This window comes from Anopheles stephensi (genome assembly GCF_013141755.1).
Source record: "Anopheles stephensi strain Indian chromosome Y unlocalized genomic scaffold, UCI_ANSTEP_V1.0 chrY33, whole genome shotgun sequence".
Lineage (NCBI taxonomy): Eukaryota > Metazoa > Arthropoda > Insecta > Diptera > Culicidae > Anopheles > Anopheles stephensi.
In genome coordinates this window covers 119,021-141,899 of record NW_023405006.1, presented here as the reverse complement: position 1 = coordinate 141,899, position 22,879 = coordinate 119,021, and the positions used below count along the sequence as shown (strand labels likewise).

Sequence of the window (22,879 nt, the reverse complement as noted above, 5' to 3'; positions counted from 1 at the left end):
TGTTGCGAACGCGACAAAATAAAATTGAGCTAAACTGACAGGCATGCAAGAGTTAGATGAGAAACTTTAAATAACTAAATATCTTTGTTTAGGATAAATTCTCACCGGAAAATATTATCTTAGGAAAACAACCTTAAGTCACAGAGAGGCCTCATACCGTGAGGAAAACGAAAGTATGGTGCGTTATTGGAAATATCAGAAAGGGGACAATATCCAGACATATGGAAATTATAAATAAACTCAAGCCGTGTAATAAAAACGAAAGTGAAGAACATGGGCCGAAAAGGGTTAACACTAGAACACAATGCATACATTGTCATTGCGCGATTAAAAACGATCAACGCGAAGATCAAGGCACGGTCGTAGGGCAGTGAAGGAAAGACCAATTTGACGAATAGAATAAACGACGCGCAGGCAATAGGCAATACGAAAATAGGCATACGCACTTGAACCACAGATGCACGATGCATTACCCGTGGTCATAAAACGATAGGGTAACAATTGCCAGATATTGTTACATTACAGACCTCCTACACTAGCCGACGCCTGGCAGGGGTCAACGCATCAGCATACCGAATTAGGAAAAAGGAGATCGATGTAATGCTGTTTCATGTTCTTTTTCCCACGGAATTTTAGTATATAAGATAGGATTTTTGAGAATAAAATCGACTTTTAATCCAAACCTCAACGAAGAAACTTGTGTTTCATTGTTTGGGTATCCATACAGAATCGGGAAAGTTTCACCTTTGCCTTCCCTCCGGAAATTGGTTACGCACTTTGGTGTCTCCCCACTCCGTCTGAAGAATTAGGCGAAATAAGCCAAGCAAGAACCACGGTTAGATACTTCTCCTGGTTATCCAGGAAAAAAGGTTAATCGTCTGATCGAGCTACGGCATTCCCGTTGTCCACGCCGAGTTAGTGTAGTGCGAGTCCGCCGCTAAAAACTTCTCCTGGTTTTCCAGGAAAAAAGGTTAGCCGCCTGATTCAAGCAACTCTGACAAGGCCAGGAATCTGCGCGGAGATCTCCGAATCGACCATTCCTTCGCGTGGTCGGTTCAACAACGGTTCGTTATCGAACTAACAGTAGTGTTATATTCGAACGCAAAGTATGGTATATATCTATCCCAGATACGATAATTTTTTCCTTCAAATTGTCGAAGATATATTTTTAATTCTCTATTGGCACGTTTGACTAGGTTCGCTTGTGGATGATATGCGGACGTATTAATCTTTTTGATTTTTAAAAGCTTGCAAGTCTCCTTCATTATTTTACTCATAAAATTATTCCCTTGGTCTGTAACCACTTCTGTAGGCGTGTCTACTAGACAAATTACTCCCTCGACAAATGCTTTGGCTACGGTTGTTGTTTCTTGGTTTTCCATGGGTATAACCACGAGGTATCTCGTAAGATCGTCCTGTATTACAAGTCCATACTTGTTCCCATTATCAGATTCAGGAAGAACCACGATATCCATGAATACTTTTTCAAATGGATATGTTGAGGTGGTTGTAATTTGCATAGGAATTCTGTTATATCTTCCTATTTTGTTTAATTGGCATGATTTGCATCCTCTTACGTGCCTCTGTATATCCCTATCCATACCTTTCCAGAAAAAAAACTTTTATTATTTTTTTCATTCGCCGCACTCCCACATGACCTCCCAAGGAAGCATCGTGAAATTCTTTTAGAACCGTTTCTATTTCATTTTTCTCTATGTGTATCCTGTCAGAATCGTTCGTGAAATTTTTGAATTTAGTTTTGTCTGTTTGCTTCATTACATTTGATTCGGAAACATTTTTGATTATCGTGTTGTTTTGCTGATTCTGTTTTATTTCCGAAACTTTCTGTTGTTGCCGTGTTATGACTGCAACAGTATCATCAGTTAACTCTTCTATCTCCCTACACTTCACTCCAGGAAGCCTTGACAAAAAATCTGCGACCATTTTCTTTTCCTTTTTTATATCTGTTATGAACAGAAAAAAGCATGTTGCGCGACATCGCTGCTCTGAGTCGTCTCTACGAGCCATAACTTCCCAACTGACATCTGTTATACAAAAAAGGCTAAATTTCAAAAAAAAAATTGCCCGATCCTCGCCATAACTGCTCGCTTCATGCGCGAATGCTCGTTACGCTCTTAGAGCAGCTCAGCACCATACCAGTTCGCCGTTGGAACGAGCAGCACAGCACACACCCGTTTGCTCTCGCGTGCAGTGACGCTCAAACATTTTGTCGCTTTCCGCAATGTGCCGTGCACTGCTCGAACCATGATCTTCCGCTTGAGAGCCCCTGAGTGCGAGAGAGCGAACACACGTGTGCAGGGGCGCTCGAACTGTTTCTCGCGCGCCGTTTTGGTACTGGCATGCAGCGCGCATTTTAAAACCGTCTGGACACCCCTGCAAATTTCTGCTTCTCTCTTTCCTTATTGGCTCTGCCCTGAGCACGCTGAGCGACAGTCGTGTTCTGAATGTGATGGGGGGAGAACGTCGCACGCGCACGGATAAGCCGAGGCGCATGACCCGGTGTTTCAAGGCAGATGGTGTTGGAATTGTTCGTGTATTTGCGTGTAGGTGAGCTGCGGTATCCTGGAGTTTCTTCACTTTGTGATGATCGATTCGTGTTTGCCGCTTCCCGTAACATGTTTTCTGCGAGAGCGTAGGTATGGTGCAGCATCTCATGTACGACGAAGAGCACCATGAGTTGAGACTCACCGTCTTGTTTTTTCCCCCTAAAGGAACCCTGGCGAACACGAGGAGTGCAACGGAGAGAAAGAAACATGAACGGGTTTGTTGAATAAATAAAAAATCATTCATTCATATCACATTCTAATCCGAGTGTTATTGTTTGCTTTGTTTTGATTTGCGCTGCCATAGCGCCTCTGGCCTATGACAGCTTGGATCCGAAGGAAATGGGTGAAAAAACTACGTGAAACCACGCGTTCGAACTGTTATAATTAGCTAAATCTGCTGCTCTCTAAGGCAAGATTTAGCATCGAGATTTAGCTAAAAGAACTCGAAAACCGCTATAAGCCTGCTATAAAATGTCAGTTTGGTTCCCAACCCAACTGACATTTTATAGCAGACTTATAGCGGTTTTCGAGTTCTTTTAGATAAATCTCGATGCTTAATCTTGCCTTAGAGAGCAGCAGATTTAGCTAATTATAACAGTTCGAACGCGTGGTTTCACGTAGTTTTTTCACCCATTTCCTTCGGATCCAAGCTGTCATAGGCCAGAGGCGCTATGGCAGCGCAAATCAAAACAAAGCAAACAATAACACTCGGATTAGATTGTGATATGAATGAATGATTTTTTATTTATTCAACAAACCCATTCATGTTTCTTTCTCTCCGTTGCACTCCTCGTGTTCGCCAGTGTTCCTTTAGGGGGAAAAAACAAGATTGTGAGTTGAGAAATGATGCTCTTCGCCGTACATGAGATGCTGAACCATACCTCATCTCTCGCAGAAAACATGTTTCGGGAAGCGGCAAACACGAATCGATCATCACCGAGTGAAACTCCAGGCTACCGCAGCTCACCTACACGCAAATACACGATTAATCCCAACACCATCTGCATTCAAACACCGGGTCATGCGCTTCGGCTTATCCGTGCGCGTGCGACATCCTCTCCCCCCATCACATTCAGAACACGACTGTCGCTCAGCGTGCTCAGGGCAGAGCGAATAAAGAAAGAGAGAAGCAAAAATTTGCAGGGGTGTCCAGGCGGTTTTAAAATGCGCGCTGCATGCCAGTACCAAAATGGCGCGCGAGAAACAGTTCGAGCGCCCCTGCACACGTGTGTTCGCTCTCTCGCACTCAGGGGCTCTCAAGCGGATAATCATGGTTCGAGCAGTGCACGGCACATTGTGGAAAGCGAGAAAATGTTTGAGCGCCTCTGCACGCGAGAGCGAACGGGTGTGTGCTGTGCTGCTCGTTCCAACGGCAAACTGGTATGGTGCTGAGCTGCTCTAAGAGCGTAACGAGCATTCGCGCATGAAGCGAGCAGTTATGGCGAGGATCGGGCAATTTTTTTTTGAAATTTAGCCTTTTTTGTATAACAGATGTCAGTTGGGAACTGATGTCAGTTGGGAACTGACATCTGTTATACAAAAAAGGCTAAATTTCAAAAAAAAATTGCCCGATCCTCGCCATAACTGCTCGCTTCATGCGCGAATGCTCGTTACGCTCTTAGAGCAGCTCAGCACCATACCAGTTCGCCGTTGGAACGAGCAGCACAGCACACACCCGTTTGCTCTCGCGTGCAGTGACGCTCAAACATTTTGTCGCTTTCCGCAATGTGCCGTGCACTGCTCGAACCATGATCTTCCGCTTGAGAGCCCCTGAGTGCGAGAGAGCGAACACACGTGTGCAGGGGCGCTCGAACTGTTTCTCGCGCGCCGTTTTGGTACTGGCATGCAGCGCGCATTTTAAAACCGTCTGGACACCCCTGCAAATTTCTGCTTCTCTCTTTCTTTACGCGCTCTGCCCTGAGCACGCTGAGCGACAGTTGTGTTCTGAATGTGATGGAGGGAGAACGTCGCACGCGCACGGATAAGCCGAAGCGCATGACCGGGTGTTTGAATGCAGATGGTGCAAGGATTGTTCGTGTATTTGCGTGTAGGTGAGCTGCGGTAGCCTGGAGTTTCACTCGGGGATGATCGATTCGTGTTTGCCGCTTCCCGAAACATGTTTTCTGCGAGAGATGAGGTATGGTTCAGCATCTCATGTACGGCGAAGAGCATCATTTCTCAACTCACCGTCTTGTTTTTTCCCCCTAAAGGAACACTGGCGAACACGAGGAGTGCAACGGAGAGAAAGAAACATGAACGGGTTTGTTGGATAAATAAAAAATCATTCATTCATATCACATTCTAATCCGAGTGTTATTGTTTGCTTTGTTTTTATTTGCGCTGCCATAGCGCCTCTGGCCTATGACAGCTTGGATCCGAAGGAAATGGGTGAAAAAACTACGTGAAACCACGCGTTCGAACTGTTATAATTAGCTAAATCTGCTGCTCTCTAAGGTAAGATTTAGCATCGAGATTTAGCTAAAAGAACTCGAAAAACGCTATAAGCCTGCTATAAAATGTCAGTTGGGTTTCAGACGCTAGCTGTCAAGAGATGCATGTGCTGTTACAGGGCGCAGCCATCGCGATCGTGTAGCAAGGAGCGAATGAGACTTCACAACGGGCGTGCGAACGGGTTGGGTGCGTGCGTGTGCGCTAAGGGCTCAGTGCGTTTTAGTTTTAATATAATATGTGTTTTATATTTGTACGACCGTGACTGTGTTTTATTTGTGTTCATCGGAAAGAACATAAAAGTGGCGACGAGATTATTAATTATTCCTCATCATTGAGTCGATCCCCGCGTTATAAAAAAAACACCTCCATCATTATCGTTTTTAACCCGTTTTACCCGTTTCGCAAAAGTATTTTTTTATCATAAAGATAACTCATCGTTGGGTTTCTTAAGTGTCGCAAGTGCTAAATAAATTAAAAAAACCGTCTAAAAAGTATCACCTCATCATTGAATTCAAGAACAGTAATTCGTACCTGAGTAAAAAAACGTAACGCTCCTCATCATTGGGTTGAGCCAAAAGTTCGTGTGTTTTTTTTTTGTTTTTATTAATTTAATTCAGTGGTGTGAATACAAGAACAGATTTATTTAAAAAAAAGCATATAAAATGAATATTAGTGGTGATGAAGAAAGACGCTCTATGTATGGCCGTTATGAAGACCTGTTCGAGAAAGACGCAGCCCGCTTGAGTGACGAAGCGAAAGTCCGACGCCTTATGTGCAAGCTCAGAACCGTTGAGCACGATCGGTATGACACACTCTTGCTACGACAGTCAACCTGAACAGACGTGTTCTGCTTGTACTCCCGGTTCAGTGCTTCACCAGTGTTCCTAGTGTTACCTGTTGTAGTGAGATTTCTCTGTGCCTGTACAGTGTGTAGTGCGACTTGTTGCTGTTACCCTGTGCTGCTGTGCAGTGGTTTCTACCCGGTGTACCTGTGCGGTTTTCCTGTGTTGCTGTGCAGTGTTTTGTCAGTGTGTTTGTCAGTGCAGTGTCCTACCAGGTGTTTTTTATTTTACCCAGTGTACCTGTGCTAAAAACTAATCCAGAAGTTCTATACCTCTCCGTGGTGCGTGCGTCACTTTTGTGCCGTGGTGCTAGTTTTAAGAGCTTTAGAGAAAGATAGGCCCTGGCAATTTCATAATTTTTGTGTGCTGGTATTAAAAAAGAGACAATTTAAGTGAGAAAAAAGACTCGTTTAGTGTAGGTGGTGTGTCGTGGTGATATTCTTTAAGTGTAGTGTGTTTACATTTACTTTTACGACTGACAGGACTTATAATTTTTGTTTTCCTGGGCCCGGCATTACAATGCCAGGCCCACCTTCCTACGAGAGGGAGTTTCCCCCTCTCGGCGGGTCCTCCCGAAATGAGAGGACCCTACCAGACTACATGGACAAGAACAATGACCACGGAGACATGAAGTTCCTTGTCCTACAAACAACCGACGGCTCTCTCCTCCCAAAAAACCCTTTCGTCATTGGTAAATCCTTATCCTCCCTTGCTGGTGAACTTTCCGAACCCGGCAAAGTTATTGACAACGGCAAACAACTCCTAATTAAGACCCGTAGTTCCAAACAATTTAAATCGCTACAAACCCTCTCCAAACTCATTGACGGGACTAGTGTGACAGTGACTCCCCATACGACCTTGAACAGTGTTCAGTGTGTAATCTTTTCCCCAGACTTGAAAGACGTTAGTGACGAGACAATTTTAGAAGAACTGAAGGATCAACGCGTAATTTCTGTGCGTAGATTCAAACGTAAAGTGAACAGTGAATTAGTGCCGACCAACATCTTCCTGCTCCGTATAAACACCACCTCGATCCCGTCATTCATCCGTCTCGGTGCCCTGCAAGTTTCTACCCGACCTTACTACCCAAAACCCATGATGTGCTACAACAGCGCTCTTTCTGGACACACCAAGATGAGCTGCAAGGTAACTCAAGCCTGCGCCAACTGCGGTACACCTGCCCACGGAGATTGTCCCGTCGACCCCGTGTGCATCAACTGCAAAGGAACACATAACGCCTTCTCCCGTTCCTGTCCCCGCTACCTACAAGAATAAGCAGTCATCAAGTACAAAATAGATAACAATTGTTCTTACGGAGAAGCCCGTAGATCTGTTAGTTTGCCTGTAACTCCTTCCCTTGTCCAACAACGAATTACGTACGCACAACAAACGACGCAAGGCGAAAAAGACATGCTTATTGCTAATCTAAAATCACAAAATCAGCAACAAGAAGAACTTATCAAAACACTAAGAGAATCAATCGACAGTTTGAGAAAACAAATAAAAGAACAAGGTAAAATGATTAAAAAAATACTGAACCAAAATAATGACAAACAAGAACAAAACGACAACTCACTAGAATCGGAAACCGACACAACTCTGACCGACTCAGAAGACGCGGCCTACACCACCTCCACCACTTCTTCCATCACCCGCAAGCGAGCCCGCGGTAATAAGGGCTCTCCCTCCTCGGAGGAGGAAAACCCAACCTCCCCCACCCCCACCCCCAACACCCTCAATTCTTCCTCTCCCCATATCCCCAACCCCATCACCACAATCCCTCCTTCCCACGTTTCCACCCGTAGTACGAAAAAGAAAAAACCTAGTTAGAAAGATCCTTTATTCCTTCATCGCTTTTTCCCTCCAATTACACATCTGAATCCCCTGCCCTTCCTATTTCGGGCGATCCCCAAAATTCACAAAATTCCTCTAGCCAACAACCCCTTTTTGCATTATCCTGGAATATAAGAAGCATGAAAAATAACCTAGATGAATTAAAACTCCTCATAACCAAGCATAACCCCAGCATCATCACCCTACAAGAAACTCAAGCCATTCCCTCTCTTTCTAACACTCCTTTCAATAAGTATAACTGGTTTTTCAACATTAATCCTACACATCCTCACTACAACGTGTGTTTAGGAGTTCTTAAACACATTCCCACTAACAAATTAACCTATCCACCTCAATACCTTCAGTAACCGTACAAATAGCATTCCCGATAAAAGCAACCATTCTCTGCATATATCTATCTCCTTCTCTCAAATTATCTCCTATACAAAACGATCTTCCTGACCTGATCCTCCACAACCATACCCCAACCCGTGTTTCTCCGTCCGACGGAAGTAGCTCTATCCTTGATTACTGTGCGGTGTCATCTTCTATGGCACCTCAATTCCACATAGACGTTGACACAGACACACACAATAGCGACCGCTTTCCACTTTTTATCCGTAGTACTTTTCGCTCCCAGCCATCTCTCGTACGTCCTCGTTGGAAGTATGAGGAGGCTGACTGGGAAAAGTATCAAACAGAAATCCGCTTCAATCTACCTTTTGACGAAAATCCTCCCCTTTCCCGCTTCTTAGAAACCATAGAAATAGCAGCTTCCCGTAGTATCCCCCATACCAAAGGTAATACATCCTCCAATAGAAATGTCCCCTGGTGGAATGAGACAGTCGCGCAGGCTATTAAAGCCCGTCGCGCTGCTCTACGCCGTTTCCGCCGCGCCAGCCATGTCCCCAACAATTTTTTCACGCCCATATTTGCCGATCGGTATCGGGAAGCCAATCGCCTTGCCAAAGAAGCCATCCGTGCAGCGAAAGAGAGTAGTTGGAATCAGTTCGTGGCTGATATCAACCCTCTCTTGACCTGTAAGGAGCTTTGGCGGCGGGTGAGTGTGCTTTCGGGCTCAAACCAACATTCGCATGCCCCTTTTATTCTAAACCAGCCCTCTGATCCTACTTCAACTATTCCACCATCTGAAGTACCTGAATTTTTTGCAAAACATTTTGCAAACGTTTCAGCTACAGATAATTTTTCTCCACGATTCCGCAGACGCAAATTTTCCGTAGAACAGATTCCACTTCCCCAAGTAGATGCCACTAACCATAGATACAATAGACTTTTCTCAATAGCAGAACTTAACTGGGCCCTTAGGAAATGTCAAGGCAAATCTTCCGGCCCTGACAACGTAGGCTATCCTTTACTTAAAAACCTACCACCGTATGCAAAACTAACTCTTCTTAATATTTACAATAGTATCTGGTCCACCGGGAATATCCCGGCGGATTGGAAAACTAGCCTAACCGTACCGATTCCTAAACCTAACAAATCAACTAATGAAATAGATAACTACCGTCCTATCTCACTCCTTAACTGCATAGCTAAGGTGTTGGAAAGGATGGTAAACCGTAGACTAACTCAGGAATTAGAGGACCGCAATCTCCTTAGCAATAACCAGCATGCGTTCCGGATGGGTAGAGGCACGGAAACGTACTTTGCCAAGCTGGACGATCTGTTAGATAAAGCCACCAGTAGAGAACGTCACATAGATCTAGCAATAATTGACCTCTCCAAAGCTTTTGACCGAACATGGCGTCACGCCATCCTAGTACAACTGTCCCGCTGGGGCTTTGGTGGACTTTTAACCAAGTTCATTGCAAGCTTCCTTACGGACCGGACATTTAGAGTATTAATAGGAACCGAACTATCCAACCCCTACACACTAGAGAATGGTGTTCCGCAAGGAGCCATTCTATCGCCACCCTTTTCCTTATTAGTATGGAATCCCTTTTTAGTTTTATTCTTACAGAAATCCAAGCATTCCTCTACGCAGACGATATCATTCTGGCCTCTTCATCACGTACTGCTTGTGAATCTCGTAAACTCCTGCAAGCAGGGGTTGACAGGATTCGACAGTGGTCGAGATGGACAGGTTATGAAATATCACATACCAAATCCAAAATCCTCCATATCTGCAAACACTCTTTCTGCAAACAACGACGATCTATTACATACAACAATATACCAATACCTAACACACGAACAGCCGACATACTCGGCATAACACTCGACAGACACCTTTCCTTTCTTCCACATTCCAACAAGGTTAAGAAGGAAGCTAACAGCCGGCTGAACCTGTTCCGCATGCTCGGAGCTGGCAAAGCTCGGGCCTCCCGATCAACCCTGAACCGCATCATCAACGCCTGGCTCCTCCGCCGGCATCGAGATTGTTTCCCGCGAGCGAGCAACCTTCGAGAAGAGAGTAGCACCCGTCTACCATACAGCCATCCGCTACGCCACTGGTGCTTTTATCACCAGCCCGATTGTTTCCCTCCTTTGCGAAAGCGGTTTTCTTCCATTTCAGCATATCATCACCAATAGACTCGTGGCAGCTGCAGCTTGGATCCTTGAGAAAGGAATCGACGCAACTGCCCTCCTTACCAGAGCTAACTCCGACCTGCAACAACTCACCAACCACCAGATTCCTCCGATCATCCCATCCAGCCGCCGGGGAACACGTCCCTGGTACCATAGCACTCCTGCCATAGACTGGGAACTGAAACAAACTCTCCGGGGAACCGGAAAAAGCAGCCACATCGCCAATACCACCTTTACGCACCTGATCCGGACCAAATAGCAACACCATCACCACATCTACACAGACGGCTCCGTTAATCGGGATTCTGCCGGCTGTGGGATCCATTCCAGCCTCGAAAATTGCGCCATCAAGCTTCCTAACCACACCTCTATCTTTTCAGCCGAAGCAATAGCTATCCGTCTTGCCGCCGATGAAGGACTTCGGACCGACATTCCGAACGTCATCTTCACCGACAGCGCTAGTGTCCTGGCAGCCCTTCAACACGGTTCCTCAAAAGACCCACTCATTCAGCTCCTAGATGACATCTTTCCATCTCCTGAAATAGTCCTCTGTTGGATTCCGGGTCATTCCGGAATCGACGGAAACGAGAAAGCCGACCGTCTTGCCAACGAAGGTCGGCTCCAGCCGGCCGAACCGCACAGCTCACTTTCACGCCGTGACGCCATCCGCTTCACTAACGCAATAGTCGCTCAACACTGGAACACCAACTGGCACAACCTAGACCTCTCCACAAAACTCCGCTCCATCAAGCACAACACCGCACCCTGGGACGATCCCGATTCCAGCCACATCCAACGAGTCCTTTCCCGGCTTCGCATTGGTCACACCCGCCCGACCCACCCCTACCTTCTCGACAGATCCAGTCCTCCACTTTGCAGCTTCTGTGGCGTCGACATTACCGTCCGCCACATCCTTACCGATTGCCATGGATACACTATACACCGAACAACCTGCCAACTAGATACCGACCTAGCCATCATACTATCTCCCGACAAGCAACAGCAGAACCGCCTCATCGGATTTTTACACATCAGCAACCTGTACCGCGAACTATAAATTTATAGCACAACAGTTTCCATATTACATAAAGAATAATAGTTAAGCAATAGTTAAGCCATAGTTTTTACCACACATATGTAACAATAGACAGGAAAGAGGCGAATGAAGTCTCAAAGACCCAAAGCCTCTATAAATAAACGAAAAAAAAAAAAAAAAAGATCGGTATGTCAATTTTATTCTGCCAAAATACTCACGTGATTTTTCGTTATCAGAAACGGTCAACAAACTCACGGATTTGTTAGGCACAAAAGAGCCGCTGCTACACAGACGCTTCATGTCTGAGGACTATTTGGCTTATGCTTGCCGCGTGAATCGAGCTGTGGTCAACTTTGAGCTCGGAAAATTGACAGAAGAACAGCTCAAATGTCTCGTGCTCGTCTGCGGCTTGAAGGATGACAAAGAAGTAGAAATCCGTCAAAGATTGCCAGCCCGAATCGAGGATCGTCCAGATACAACATAGGAACAAGTAACGACGGAATGCCAGCGCATCATCAATTTGAGACACGACAGTGCTATGATCGAGCGTGAGACGACTGAACGAGTAAATGCAGTGCAGTACAAAGGAAAACGTTTCCAACATCACCGTCAGTATACATCTGCAAAACCCTCATCGTCTAGAAACCCGAGCAATCCATGTTGGCTGTGTGGATCGTTACATTGGTCTCGTGAATGCACTTATCGTTCCTATAAGTGCACAACATGTGGCAACGTAGGCCACAAGGAAGGTTTCTGTAAAAAGAAGACTGCCTTTCCCCGCAACAACTACAAAACGTATTTTCGTCGAAGGCAAATCAACACCAGAACAGTTACGGTTAATGTGCAAAACGTTCAGCAGAGGAGGAAATACGTACCACTAAACATCAACGGTACGAGTCTACGACTGCAGCTAGACACAGCTTCCGACATAACAGTCATCGGCAAAAACGTATGGAAGCAAATCGGAGCACCATCCCTTTCACCGCCATCAGTGGAGGCTAAAACCGCTTCAGGAGGGATGCTACCGATCATCGGTGAATTTAAAGCAAACATCATCATCGGAGAAAAGGAACGGCGAGAAACTGTTTACGTATCTGAGGCAAATTTGAGGCTGCTGGGCACGGATCTGGTAGAGGCACTTTCATTGTGGTCAGTGCCTATTGACCAGATATGCAACGCCGTCTACACATCGTCTTTGAAGGAGCTACAACAACGTTTTCCCAAGCTATTTGGAGCTGGCATGGGCCTTTGTATAAAGGGAAGCGTTACTCTGCAATTCAAGGAGAATTGTCGTCCGGTTTTCTGTCCCAAGCGTCCGGTTACGTATGCAATGCTGGATGCAGTTGATCAGGAGCTTGAAAGATTGCAGAAACTGGGAGTGATAACATCGGTTGACTATTCTGATTGGGCCGCACCGATTGTCGTAGTGCGCAAGGCAAACGGTCAAATACGAATCTGTGGAGATTATTCGACCGGACTTAATGGAGCCTTGCATCCCCAGGAGTACCCGCTTCCATTACCGGCAGACATATTCGCTACGCTAGGTAATTGTACGCACTTTACACAAATTGACTTATCGGATGCCTTTCTTCAGGTCGAAATCGATGAGCAGAGTCGAAGCCTCCTGACGATTAACACACATAAAGGGCTGTATTCCTACAACAGACTGCCACCGGGAATCAAGGTAGCCCCCGCTGCATTCCAACAGCTCATGGATAAAATGCTCGTTGGTGTACGTGGCGTCTCAAGCTATATGGACGACATTATTGTCGGAGGTAGAAGTCAGAAAGAACATGACGCGATTCTAAATCAAACGCTAAATCGCATACAAGAATACGGTTTTACGATACGTGTAGAGAAATGTTCTTTCAATAAGAAGCAAATCAAGTACCTAGGGCATATCATTGATAGTAACGGCATTAGACCCGATCCATCAATTGCATCAAAAGTCGAGGCAATAGTCAATCTGCCAGTACCATCCGATGTTAGCGAAGTTAGGTCATTCCTCGGTGCAATCAATTATTATAGACGCTTATTACCAAATTTGGGCAACTTACGATATCCGCTAGATGCATTATTAAAAGAAGGGAACAGTTTGCATGATCAGCAGAATGCCAAAGAGTTTTGGAAAAATTCAAATCGATATTATCTTCAAACCTTCTGTTAACTCACTACGATCCACGACTCGAAATAGTTGTATCAGCTGATGCGTCTAGTGTTGGTCTGGGAGCAACACTAAGTCACAAATTTCCTGATGGTACAATTAAGGTTGTTCAGCATGCGTCAAGATCCCTCACTAAAGCGGAACAAAAATATAGCCAGATCGATAGGGAAGGATTAGCCATAATCTTCGCAGTGACGAAATTTCATAAGATGATATTCGGTCGACATTTTCGTCTACAGGCAGATCACAGACATCTACTACGAATATTTGGCAACAAGAAACGCATCCCAGTTTATACAGCTAACCGATTACAACGTTTTGCCCTAACGCTATTAATGTACGATTTTGATATCGAATACGTGTCAACGGAAATGTTTGGAAATGCCGACATACTATCAAGACTGATAAATAAGCACGATAAGCCGGATGACGACTATGTCATTGCTAATTTGGAATTAGAGAGGGATGTAAAGTCAGTAATCATCAGTAATATTTCATCCTTACCAATTAGTTTCACGGAAATTGCTAAACAGACACTGGAAGATTCTATGCTATGCGAGGTACTAAAATTCTGCAGCAAAAACACCAGCACATTCAATTCCCGTTACGTGGCCAAAACCGTCATCCTCATGGCAGCGTTTGCATATAGATTACGCTGGCCCAGTAGAGGGAGATTATTTTCTCGTGATCGTAGATGCTTATTGAAAATGGCCAAAAATTATAAAAACGTCTAGCACTACCACCTCAGCCACAGTTGCTATTTTACGAAGAATATTCGCGCGTTTCGGTATTCCAGTCACATTGGTGAGTGACAATGGCACGCAATTTACTAGCGAAGATTTTGCAGACTTTTGTACGCACAATGGCATTCAGCATTTAAAAACGGCACCTTTTCATCCGCAGTCAAATGGTCAAACTGAGAGATTCGTAGATAGTTTCAAGAGAGCCATGAAAAAGATTTGAACAGACGATACTTCGTTAACGGAAGCGCTAGATATATTTTTACAAACCTACCGATTTACTCCAAACCCAGCCATTGATGGAAACAAGTCACCAGCCGAGGTCATGTTAGGTCGTAAAATGCGTACAAGTTTTGATCTGTTGCGACCAAGTATAGCTAAAGAAAGGCCAAATGTAGTAGAAAACATGAGAGAACGGAAAAAATTACGCTGCGGAGATTTTGTATACGTGAAGACCTACGGAAGAAACAAGTGGAATTGGGAACCGGCAATCGTAACCTTGAAATGTGGAAGTGTTATGTACCAGGTTAGGACTAGCGACCGACGTATTCTTCGTAGGCATATTAATCAGATGCGCAGACGCACAGCACGTTATCACGAATGTAACTATCCTGCACGACCCTTGGTATTAGATACACTTCTAGACACTTGGAACGTTAAGCCAAGCACGTTACCGTTTTCATCATCTTCTATGTCGTCACCTGTGTCTAAATCTACATCTTCACCGTCATCGTCATCGTCATCATCGTCGTCTGGTTCGTCTTCAGTGTGTACATCATGCTCACCTACACCTGAAGAAGAATCTCCTATCCCGTTGACTACCAGTAATCCCACATACGCATCGGAAGACAACAACGAGGAAATACAGCTGGTACAAGAACCACGTCGATCTTCTAGAAATAAAAGACCTCCGCGTTGGTTCAACCAGTACCAGCTATCTTAACAGGGGGAGATGTTATGAACAGAAAAATCATCGCTGTTCTAAGTCGTCTCTACGAGCCATAACTTTCAGACGCTAGCTGTCAAGAGATGCATGTGCTGCTACAGGGCGCAGCCATCGCGATCCTGTAGCAAGAAGCGAATGAGACTTCACAACGGGCGTGCGAACGGGTTGGGTGCGTGCATGTGCGCTAAGGGCTCAGTGCGTTTTAGTTTTAATATAATATGTGTTTTATATTTGTACGACCGTGACTGTGTTTTATTTGTGTTCATCGGAAAGAACATAAAAATATCTGATTTCGCACTCTAGTCCCTGTAGTCTGAGTCTCAATCTTTTTAGGACAGCAGAATTTTCTTTAAGGTGCCAAATAGAGACTAACGGTCTGTGGTCTGTATATATGATAAAATTTCGGACCGTAAATGTAATGCTTGAAGTGTTCTACTGCCCAAACAATTGCTAGTAACTCTTTTTCGATTGGATGATACCGATTTTCTGCTCCAACCAGAGTTCTACTTGCATAAGCGATTGGATTTTCTAACGTGTTTTCATTTGATAAGACAGCCCCAAGCGCATAATCACTAGCGTCTGTGGTGATTACGAAAGTGTCTTTGTAATTTGGTCGTACTAATAAGGGCTTTGAAATCAAAAATTGCTTAAATTTTTCAAAAGCTTCTTCGCATTTCTCACTCCAAATAAATTTGGCATCCTTTTTTAGAAGTTCGTGCAATGGTTTGCGAACGTCTGATACCATGGGGAAAATTTTTCCATAAAAATGTATCGCTCCTAGAAAAGATCTCAGCTCTTTGAGTGTCTGCGGTGTTTGCATGTTTACAATAGCTTCTACATTTGCTTTTGTTGGTTTGATTCCCTCTTGGTTAATTGTATGGCCTAGATAAGTAAGTTCTGTATGCAAAAGCTTACATTTTGTTGGCTCTATTTTCAGATTGTGTTTCTTAAGTCCTACCAATACTTTGATTAAATTCAAGTTATGCTCTTCTATTGTTTCCCCAAACACAACAATATCATCTAGATATACCAATGCTTTGACTGGTTGGATCGTGTTCATTAACTTCTGGAAGGTAGAGGGACTATTTTTCAGGCCCATGGGCATTCTAGTAAATTCGTAGTGCATTTTGTTGTAAAAATGCGGTTTTGGACGCATATCTAGGGTTAATCGGTATTTGGAAAAAACCCGATTTAAGATCGACGGTTGAAAAATATCTACTATTGCCTATGCTGTCCATTATGTCATCTATCCTCGGGATGGGATAGATAAGGGGCTTCGTTATTTCGTTTAGTGCCCGAAAATCTACAACAATTCGGATTTTTTTTTCTTCCTCAACGTTTGCCTTTTTTGGTATGCATATAATGGGTGCGTTCCAAGGACTTTTGCTTGGTCTTATAATGTTCTGCCTAAGCATTTCTTCTATTTGAACTTCCATTATTTTGTTCAATGCTGCTGGGAATCTATATTGCCTTTTATATATTGGAATGTTTGAAATTGTTTCAATTTCATGTGATGCAGCTTGAGTATAAGTCAGCTATAGGAAATTTTTTTCAATATCATCTCCTGTACACTCTTCTAGGTGGTGAAGATTAATTGTATTCATTAACTGTTCGTGTCTCTCCACTCCAACTACTTCTTTCTGATTTTTAATTTCCAATAAATCGCAATCCATGTCCTTTTTTCTAACTCAGGAAGCCACTCAACGTTTTAATCCTTGATTTGTTGCTTTTGCATGATCTCTGCCTCAGAATTAATAGTTTCTTTCGCCTTTCTAATTTCCTCTTCATCATGAGGCTTCTCTAAGGTAATAGTTTTAAAATTTCTCCCTATGTTTACGGTGAACTTTCGTAAAAATTCTGAACCGATTATACCCGAGACCCCAAGTTGTTTTACTATATAGAATTTTGTTCTATACTTTGATCTGCCAACGACCAAATTTAAAAACATAGATCCTACGGTTTCCGATATCGTACCTTTGAAGCTGGATAGTTTTAAAATATCTGAATGATCGATGTATGAAGCCTCAAACAGTTTGGCTGAATCCCAGCCAGCAAAGCAAGCTCCAGTATCTATCAAATAATTAATTTTTTTTTCCATACCCTCCGATAAAACGTTAACCATTGGTTTCCCTTTGTTTGTAAACTGCACATCCAGTGTTTCGTATGCCCCAGTGTTTTCTTTATGTTCTTCTATTCAAAAATGATACAGATTATAAATAGTAGGATCACTAGCATTATTATTTCGATCTACCAGTGACCCTTTACCTAGTTTTTTTGAATTTGGTACTGTTGAGATGCTTGCATTGGTTGGTTCTGATTTGCTTGCGGTTGCTGATAATAATTGTTTCTGTAAGGAGCAAAATATTTCGAGGGCCGGGAAAAGTTGCCATTGATATTGGAAGTGTTTGGGTTAATTGTTGTGCTATTTAATTGCGGATTTCCAAAATCGCTAGTGCTTGTGTTATGTGTGTTCCATGATCTGTTATATCTGTATGGAGGTTGGGTTGCGTTGAACCTTGGGGTAGAAATACCATTTTCCAAACTAGTATTTTTGGACTCTTCTGGTTCATTGTATTTTGACAGAGTCAATCTTTCTTCAATCTTCCGCATTTGTTCGAGCTGAACTATTTCTTCTTCTAAAAATTCCAACAGTTCTTCAAAGTCAAGATGCTTATTCATTATTGCATATATTTTAAGACTTTTATCCTTTAATCCAGCTTGAAAATGTATGCGCAAATTCTTTATTGCATAAGAATCCTGATTCGCATTATGGTCATGAGTGATAATGTCGTCTCGTAGTTTCAGGGCCCTATCTTTTAATGTTATATACGTTTCATCTTTTCCTTGTTGGAGTGTTTCCACCTCGAAAAATATTTCCTCCAAACTTAATTTTTCGTCAAATAGCTTGATAAGATTTGCCTTTACCTCCTCCCATGTTTCTGCATGAATTCTATGAAAAATTGAAGCAGCTTTTCCCTTCATTTTCATCATTAAAATTTGTATTAATGGTTCATGAGATTTGATCTAAAAGCTCTGTTCTGACTCTATTAAGGCGTTCTTTGTAGCTACCTTCTGCGTATTCTGGCTTTTGGTCCGAACTTATATCACAATTCGACTTTGCTGAATCAGAAGTGCAATAATACGGCTTAAGTGATTTAAGCAGGTTTCTTCAGAGTTAACTTCAGAGTCAGCGAAATTTTTCCGTCAAAATCATCTCGGTTCATCTACCCGCGTTTGTTTAGAGCACTTCATGGTATATCTCTCGTCAACCGAAAACTACCACGCATATAATGTGACAGAGAGGGCTAGTGTGAAGCGAAATCTTTCCGAGATTTCAGTAGAGGAGGCAAAATCTTTTTAACGGATAGATAGGGGGGATTAAATACCATCTCCATATCCATATCCATGAAAATAGCTCGCTTGCAATGCGATGTGGCTCGTTCTAATAACTCAAAGTACATGAAGAGTAATAATACAAACAGTAACAGGCTTTATACTGTTATATTAAACGCAGGCGGGATTGATATTTTACAGAACTTTATTAAACTTAGGGCTTGCTACTATGACTCCGCACCAGAAAAAGATGCCGGAACCCACCGCGTGCACACTTATACATCCCTAGGTGAGTTCCCCGTGTGGAACTCCCTTACTTAACGACACTTAACGTTCTTATCGATACTAGCCTACTACACTGTTTTCAGTCGGGTACCACAACACGCCCAATCCTTTTTTTATATATACATGCCATTCTTATATCCTATTCTTATGAACTGTATCTGTTTTTATGTTATCTTCAATTACTACATTTTTGCCATTATCCTGTAATATTTTATATGGGCCGCTGTAGAGTGTTGCTAATTTCTTTACATTCTCTTCTCTGATTAATACCTGATTTCCTGGTTGGAATATTTTGTGTTTTGTTTTCTCATCGTAATATTCTTTGCTCTTAGCCTTATTTTGTATCAGACGTTTCCTTACTTCATCGTGAGCAATCTTCAGTTTTAAACCTAGTACAGTTGCGTAATTGTCTAGATAGTATTGCGCTCTATTCACTTTTTCGTTTCTGACGTTAGAAGGTATATTTGCTTGCCTTCCATACATAAGGTAGAACGGGGTATAACCTGCAGCTGTGTGTAAGGTATTATTATAAGCAAACTCGTAAAAGTTTACCCATTGATGCCAATCTAATGCTTTCTTATCGCTGTAAATTCTAAGGAAATTGCCTAACTGTTTATGCGTGTTTTCAAGCGCTCCTACTGTTTCGTGATGATAAGCAGTGGATTGTAGTTTTTCTATTTTCAATAGTTTACATATCTCGTTAAACAATGATGAAAGAAAGTCTGTGTCTCTGTCTGTACAAATAGTTTCTGGCACTCGGTATTTTAGTATTACTTTCTCTACAAATGTTTTCGCTAGAGTTTCAGCTCTTTTGTTTTCTATTGGCGTGGCTGTCACAAACTTAGTTAAATCGCATTGTGTTGTTAGAATGAATTCATAGCCATGTGAGTTCACTAACGGGCCTACAAGATCTATAAATATCTTTTCCATACTCGTTTTTGCTGTATCAGTTATTTTAAGTGGTATTTTTGGTGGCTTAATTGGTTTGTTCATTTGCCATTGTTTACACTTGGCTATCATTTCTTTAACATCCTTATCTATTCCTGGCCATGTATATCTCTGTTTAATTGTGTTAACAGTACGATGAAAACCTGCGTGTCCTGTGGTCGGTAAGGTGTGAAAATCATTGATAATAATAAGTTTCTTTGTTCTTTCATGATCCCCTAATACTTTTACATTTTCATTGAGTACTATTATCTCTGGCACTCCCTTCTCATTGAGAGTTTTTAGTTGTTACATGAATTGCTTTGTAGCTTTTATAAAGGCTTTAATCCTCACTAACATTGCTCGTAAGTAAACGATAGAATTGGATTTGGGTAAAATTAATTTATCTTTTAGAATAACAAGATCATTTGCATTACGACAAAACTGCAGCTCAATATAGTTTACTTTAGATACTGCTGAATTATTACTATCATTTTGGCAAGTATCGTTGCTATCAGTTTTAGTTTTAGATCTTGTGGTTATTAGAACTTCTTCTTGTATATTTATGGATTTAATATCAGATAATGGTAATCTAGATAATGTGTCGGTTACTACGTTTTATAGCACACAGTATACAGCACCTTTTTTACAGCACACAGTAAAATTGTACTCTTCTAGCGCAAGTCTAAATTTAGTTAAACGGCACGAAGGATTATTCATAGTAAACAAATAGACTAAAGGTCTATGATCTGTAAAAATATTTAAATGCCTACTGTTCGTTCGCGGGAGTTTTCGGATATGGTTTTTTTGATGCAGTGGTGAATATTTACCGTCGTTTGTGTTGCTTGGAAGTTCGCAGGTAAGAGAGTTTATTTCTCCTAATGCAATTATATTTAATACTTTGCGCGCAAGTGGCCAACGCGTAGTTGGTAGCGATTCGTTCATCAGCACAACCAATCTGCCGGTGAGTATGTTGCTGTTGTTGCCGCCCGACTGAGTGTAGGTTTTTTGCATCTCTTGTAGGTACTCGGTTGCCCAATGTTTCCAGAAGCGTTGAACCAGAAGCTGCCACTTCTGAAGATCATTGAGTGTACTGGACTTCAGACGCGTGTAGTCCGGTTCAGGAACGGCGTGTAGAGATGACCCAATCAGGAAATGTGCGGAAGTGAGTGCGGCCAAATCGTCGGGATCGTCAGACAGCGGTAGTAAGGGTCGGGAGTTCATTGCTGCCCCTATTTTGTGAAGGACAATGCAGTAACCCTCGTACGAAAGCCTCGTGCTGCCCAGGTGTCGATAGAGATGCCTTTTTGCTGTCTTCACGGCGGCTTCCCATAACCCAACGAAATGTGGTGCTTTTGGAGGGGTGAAGTGCCAATCGCTGCCCTTATCAGCACAAGCAGCAGCGACGGTGTTCCGGTGTTGCTCGTCCTCGAAAAGCTTGAAAAGCTCCCCAAGCTCATGTGCGGCTCCTTCGAAGTTCTTCCCGTTGTCGGAATGCATGTGGGATGGAAGGCCTCGTCGGTAAGTGAAACGGCGTAAAGCAGCGAGAAATCCGGCGGTTATGAGGTCACCCATGAGCTCCAAGTGCACGGCCTTCGTAGCGAAACACACGAAAACGCACAAGTAGCTTTTAACGGCTGCGGCTCGGCGATGTGCTGGCTTCAGGTAGAGCGGTCCAGCGTAGTCCACTCCAGTAACCGCGAAAGGACGACCAGGTGTGACGCGCGATTGGGGAAGCTGGCCAATGGGCTGCTGGGCGGGTGCCGGATACTGACGAATGCATCGGAAACAGTTCCTCACGATGCTTTTCACCAGCCGACGTCCATCTAGGGGCCAGAAGCTTTCCCTTATTTGGGACAGTAGGAGTCTTCCGCCGGCGTGCATTAGCTCCTCGTGATGGAGTTCTGCGATGAGGCGAGCGAGCTTGTGATGCTTGGGAAGTACCACGGGATGCTTCGATTGGTAAGGTAGTTGTGACAGCTTCAATCGACCTCCAACCCGAATTAAACCCTCCTCGTCAATGAATGGGCTTAATTTGCGTAATGATGACTGCTTGGCTAAAGCTTCTCCTCTTTTCAGTTGTCGGACTTCGAGGGAGAAAGCGTCTTGTTGTGCTAATCTGCAGAGAGCAGTTTTGGCAGCGGCGATGTATGGTGGCGGTATCATCAGTGATGATGAAGACGGCGACAGCTGCTGGGTGCGCGCTTTCTGTTTTGCGTTGCGTGCAAAACGTATGCAATGCGCAATGATGCGCAGCAGTCGTTGGTGTACTAACGATATTCGCAATCACCTGACGGATTTCGAGATCAACTCCGTCAATCGATTCAGGATTCGGGTGTGGCCAGTGGGATGACGGAAGCACAAGCCAGTCCGGGCCAGTCATTGCCGGGGATGAGAATGGTGCTGCACTTCGGCGACGCGATTGGCCACAAAGGTCTTCCAAGTGTTTGGGGGAGACGCAATCCAGTTCAGTGTGACGGTAGAGTCGGACCAGAAGACGGAGTCGGATGCTTCGAGCTGTATCGCTTTCCTGACGCGGTGGTGTAGATGAGCTCCCAAAACAGCAGCGCTAAGCTCCAACCTCGGTAGCGTGATGCGTTTAAGAAGTGCCACCCGGGACTTAGATGCTAGGAGCCTGACTCGGACCTCTCCTGACGCGTTCTCACAGCGCGCATAAACGCACGCGCCGTAGGCTGTCTCGGAAGCATCGGTGAAGGTGTGGAGCTCTGCTTTAGAATGGGGTAAGAGAACATAACGATTAATTTTACATTCTCGAAGAGAGTTCCAATCGGGCTGAATCGCCTTCCACTTGTTGAAGATGACATCGGGGACGGGATCGTCCCAGACGGATCTCAGTAGCCACAGCTCTTGCATCAGCATCTTTGCGCGGATGATAATCGGGGCGATTAATCCGAGTGGGTCATACATTTTGGCAGTGCATGACAAAATGGATCGACGGGTAAGTGTGGTTGGTTCGTCACAAACGTTGGGTTCGGAGCACAATTCATCAGATTCAGGTTTCCAGGAGATGCCAAGCGCCTTCACTGTCTCGTTGGGAACAAACTGGTACAAGGACTGCGTACCGATTTGATCAGCACACAAACCAGACAGCACATCGAGGCGATTCGAGGTCCATTTGCGCAGTTCGAACCCACCCTTGGCAAGTACACCAGCAAGCTCTTTACGAAGAAGGAGCGCATCTTCCACG

The 22,879-nt window shown here is 43.8% G+C and overlaps 1 protein-coding gene across 1 annotated transcript in view; it reads right to left on the bottom strand.

Moving 5' to 3' along the window:
• Positions 1–9,290: 9,290 nt before the first annotated feature.
• Positions 9,291–22,879, bottom strand: part of LOC118515210 — a 28,763-nt gene continuing 15,174 nt past the window's right edge. The window contains exons 2-3 of the mRNA XM_036061905.1: positions 20,572–21,961; positions 9,291–9,377 (exon numbers count right to left, since the gene is read on the bottom strand). Coding sequence (XP_035917798.1) covers positions 9,291–9,377; positions 20,572–21,837 — 1,353 coding nt within the window. The 5' untranslated portion in view covers positions 21,838–21,961. The remainder of the gene's footprint in view (positions 9,378–20,571; positions 21,962–22,879) is intronic.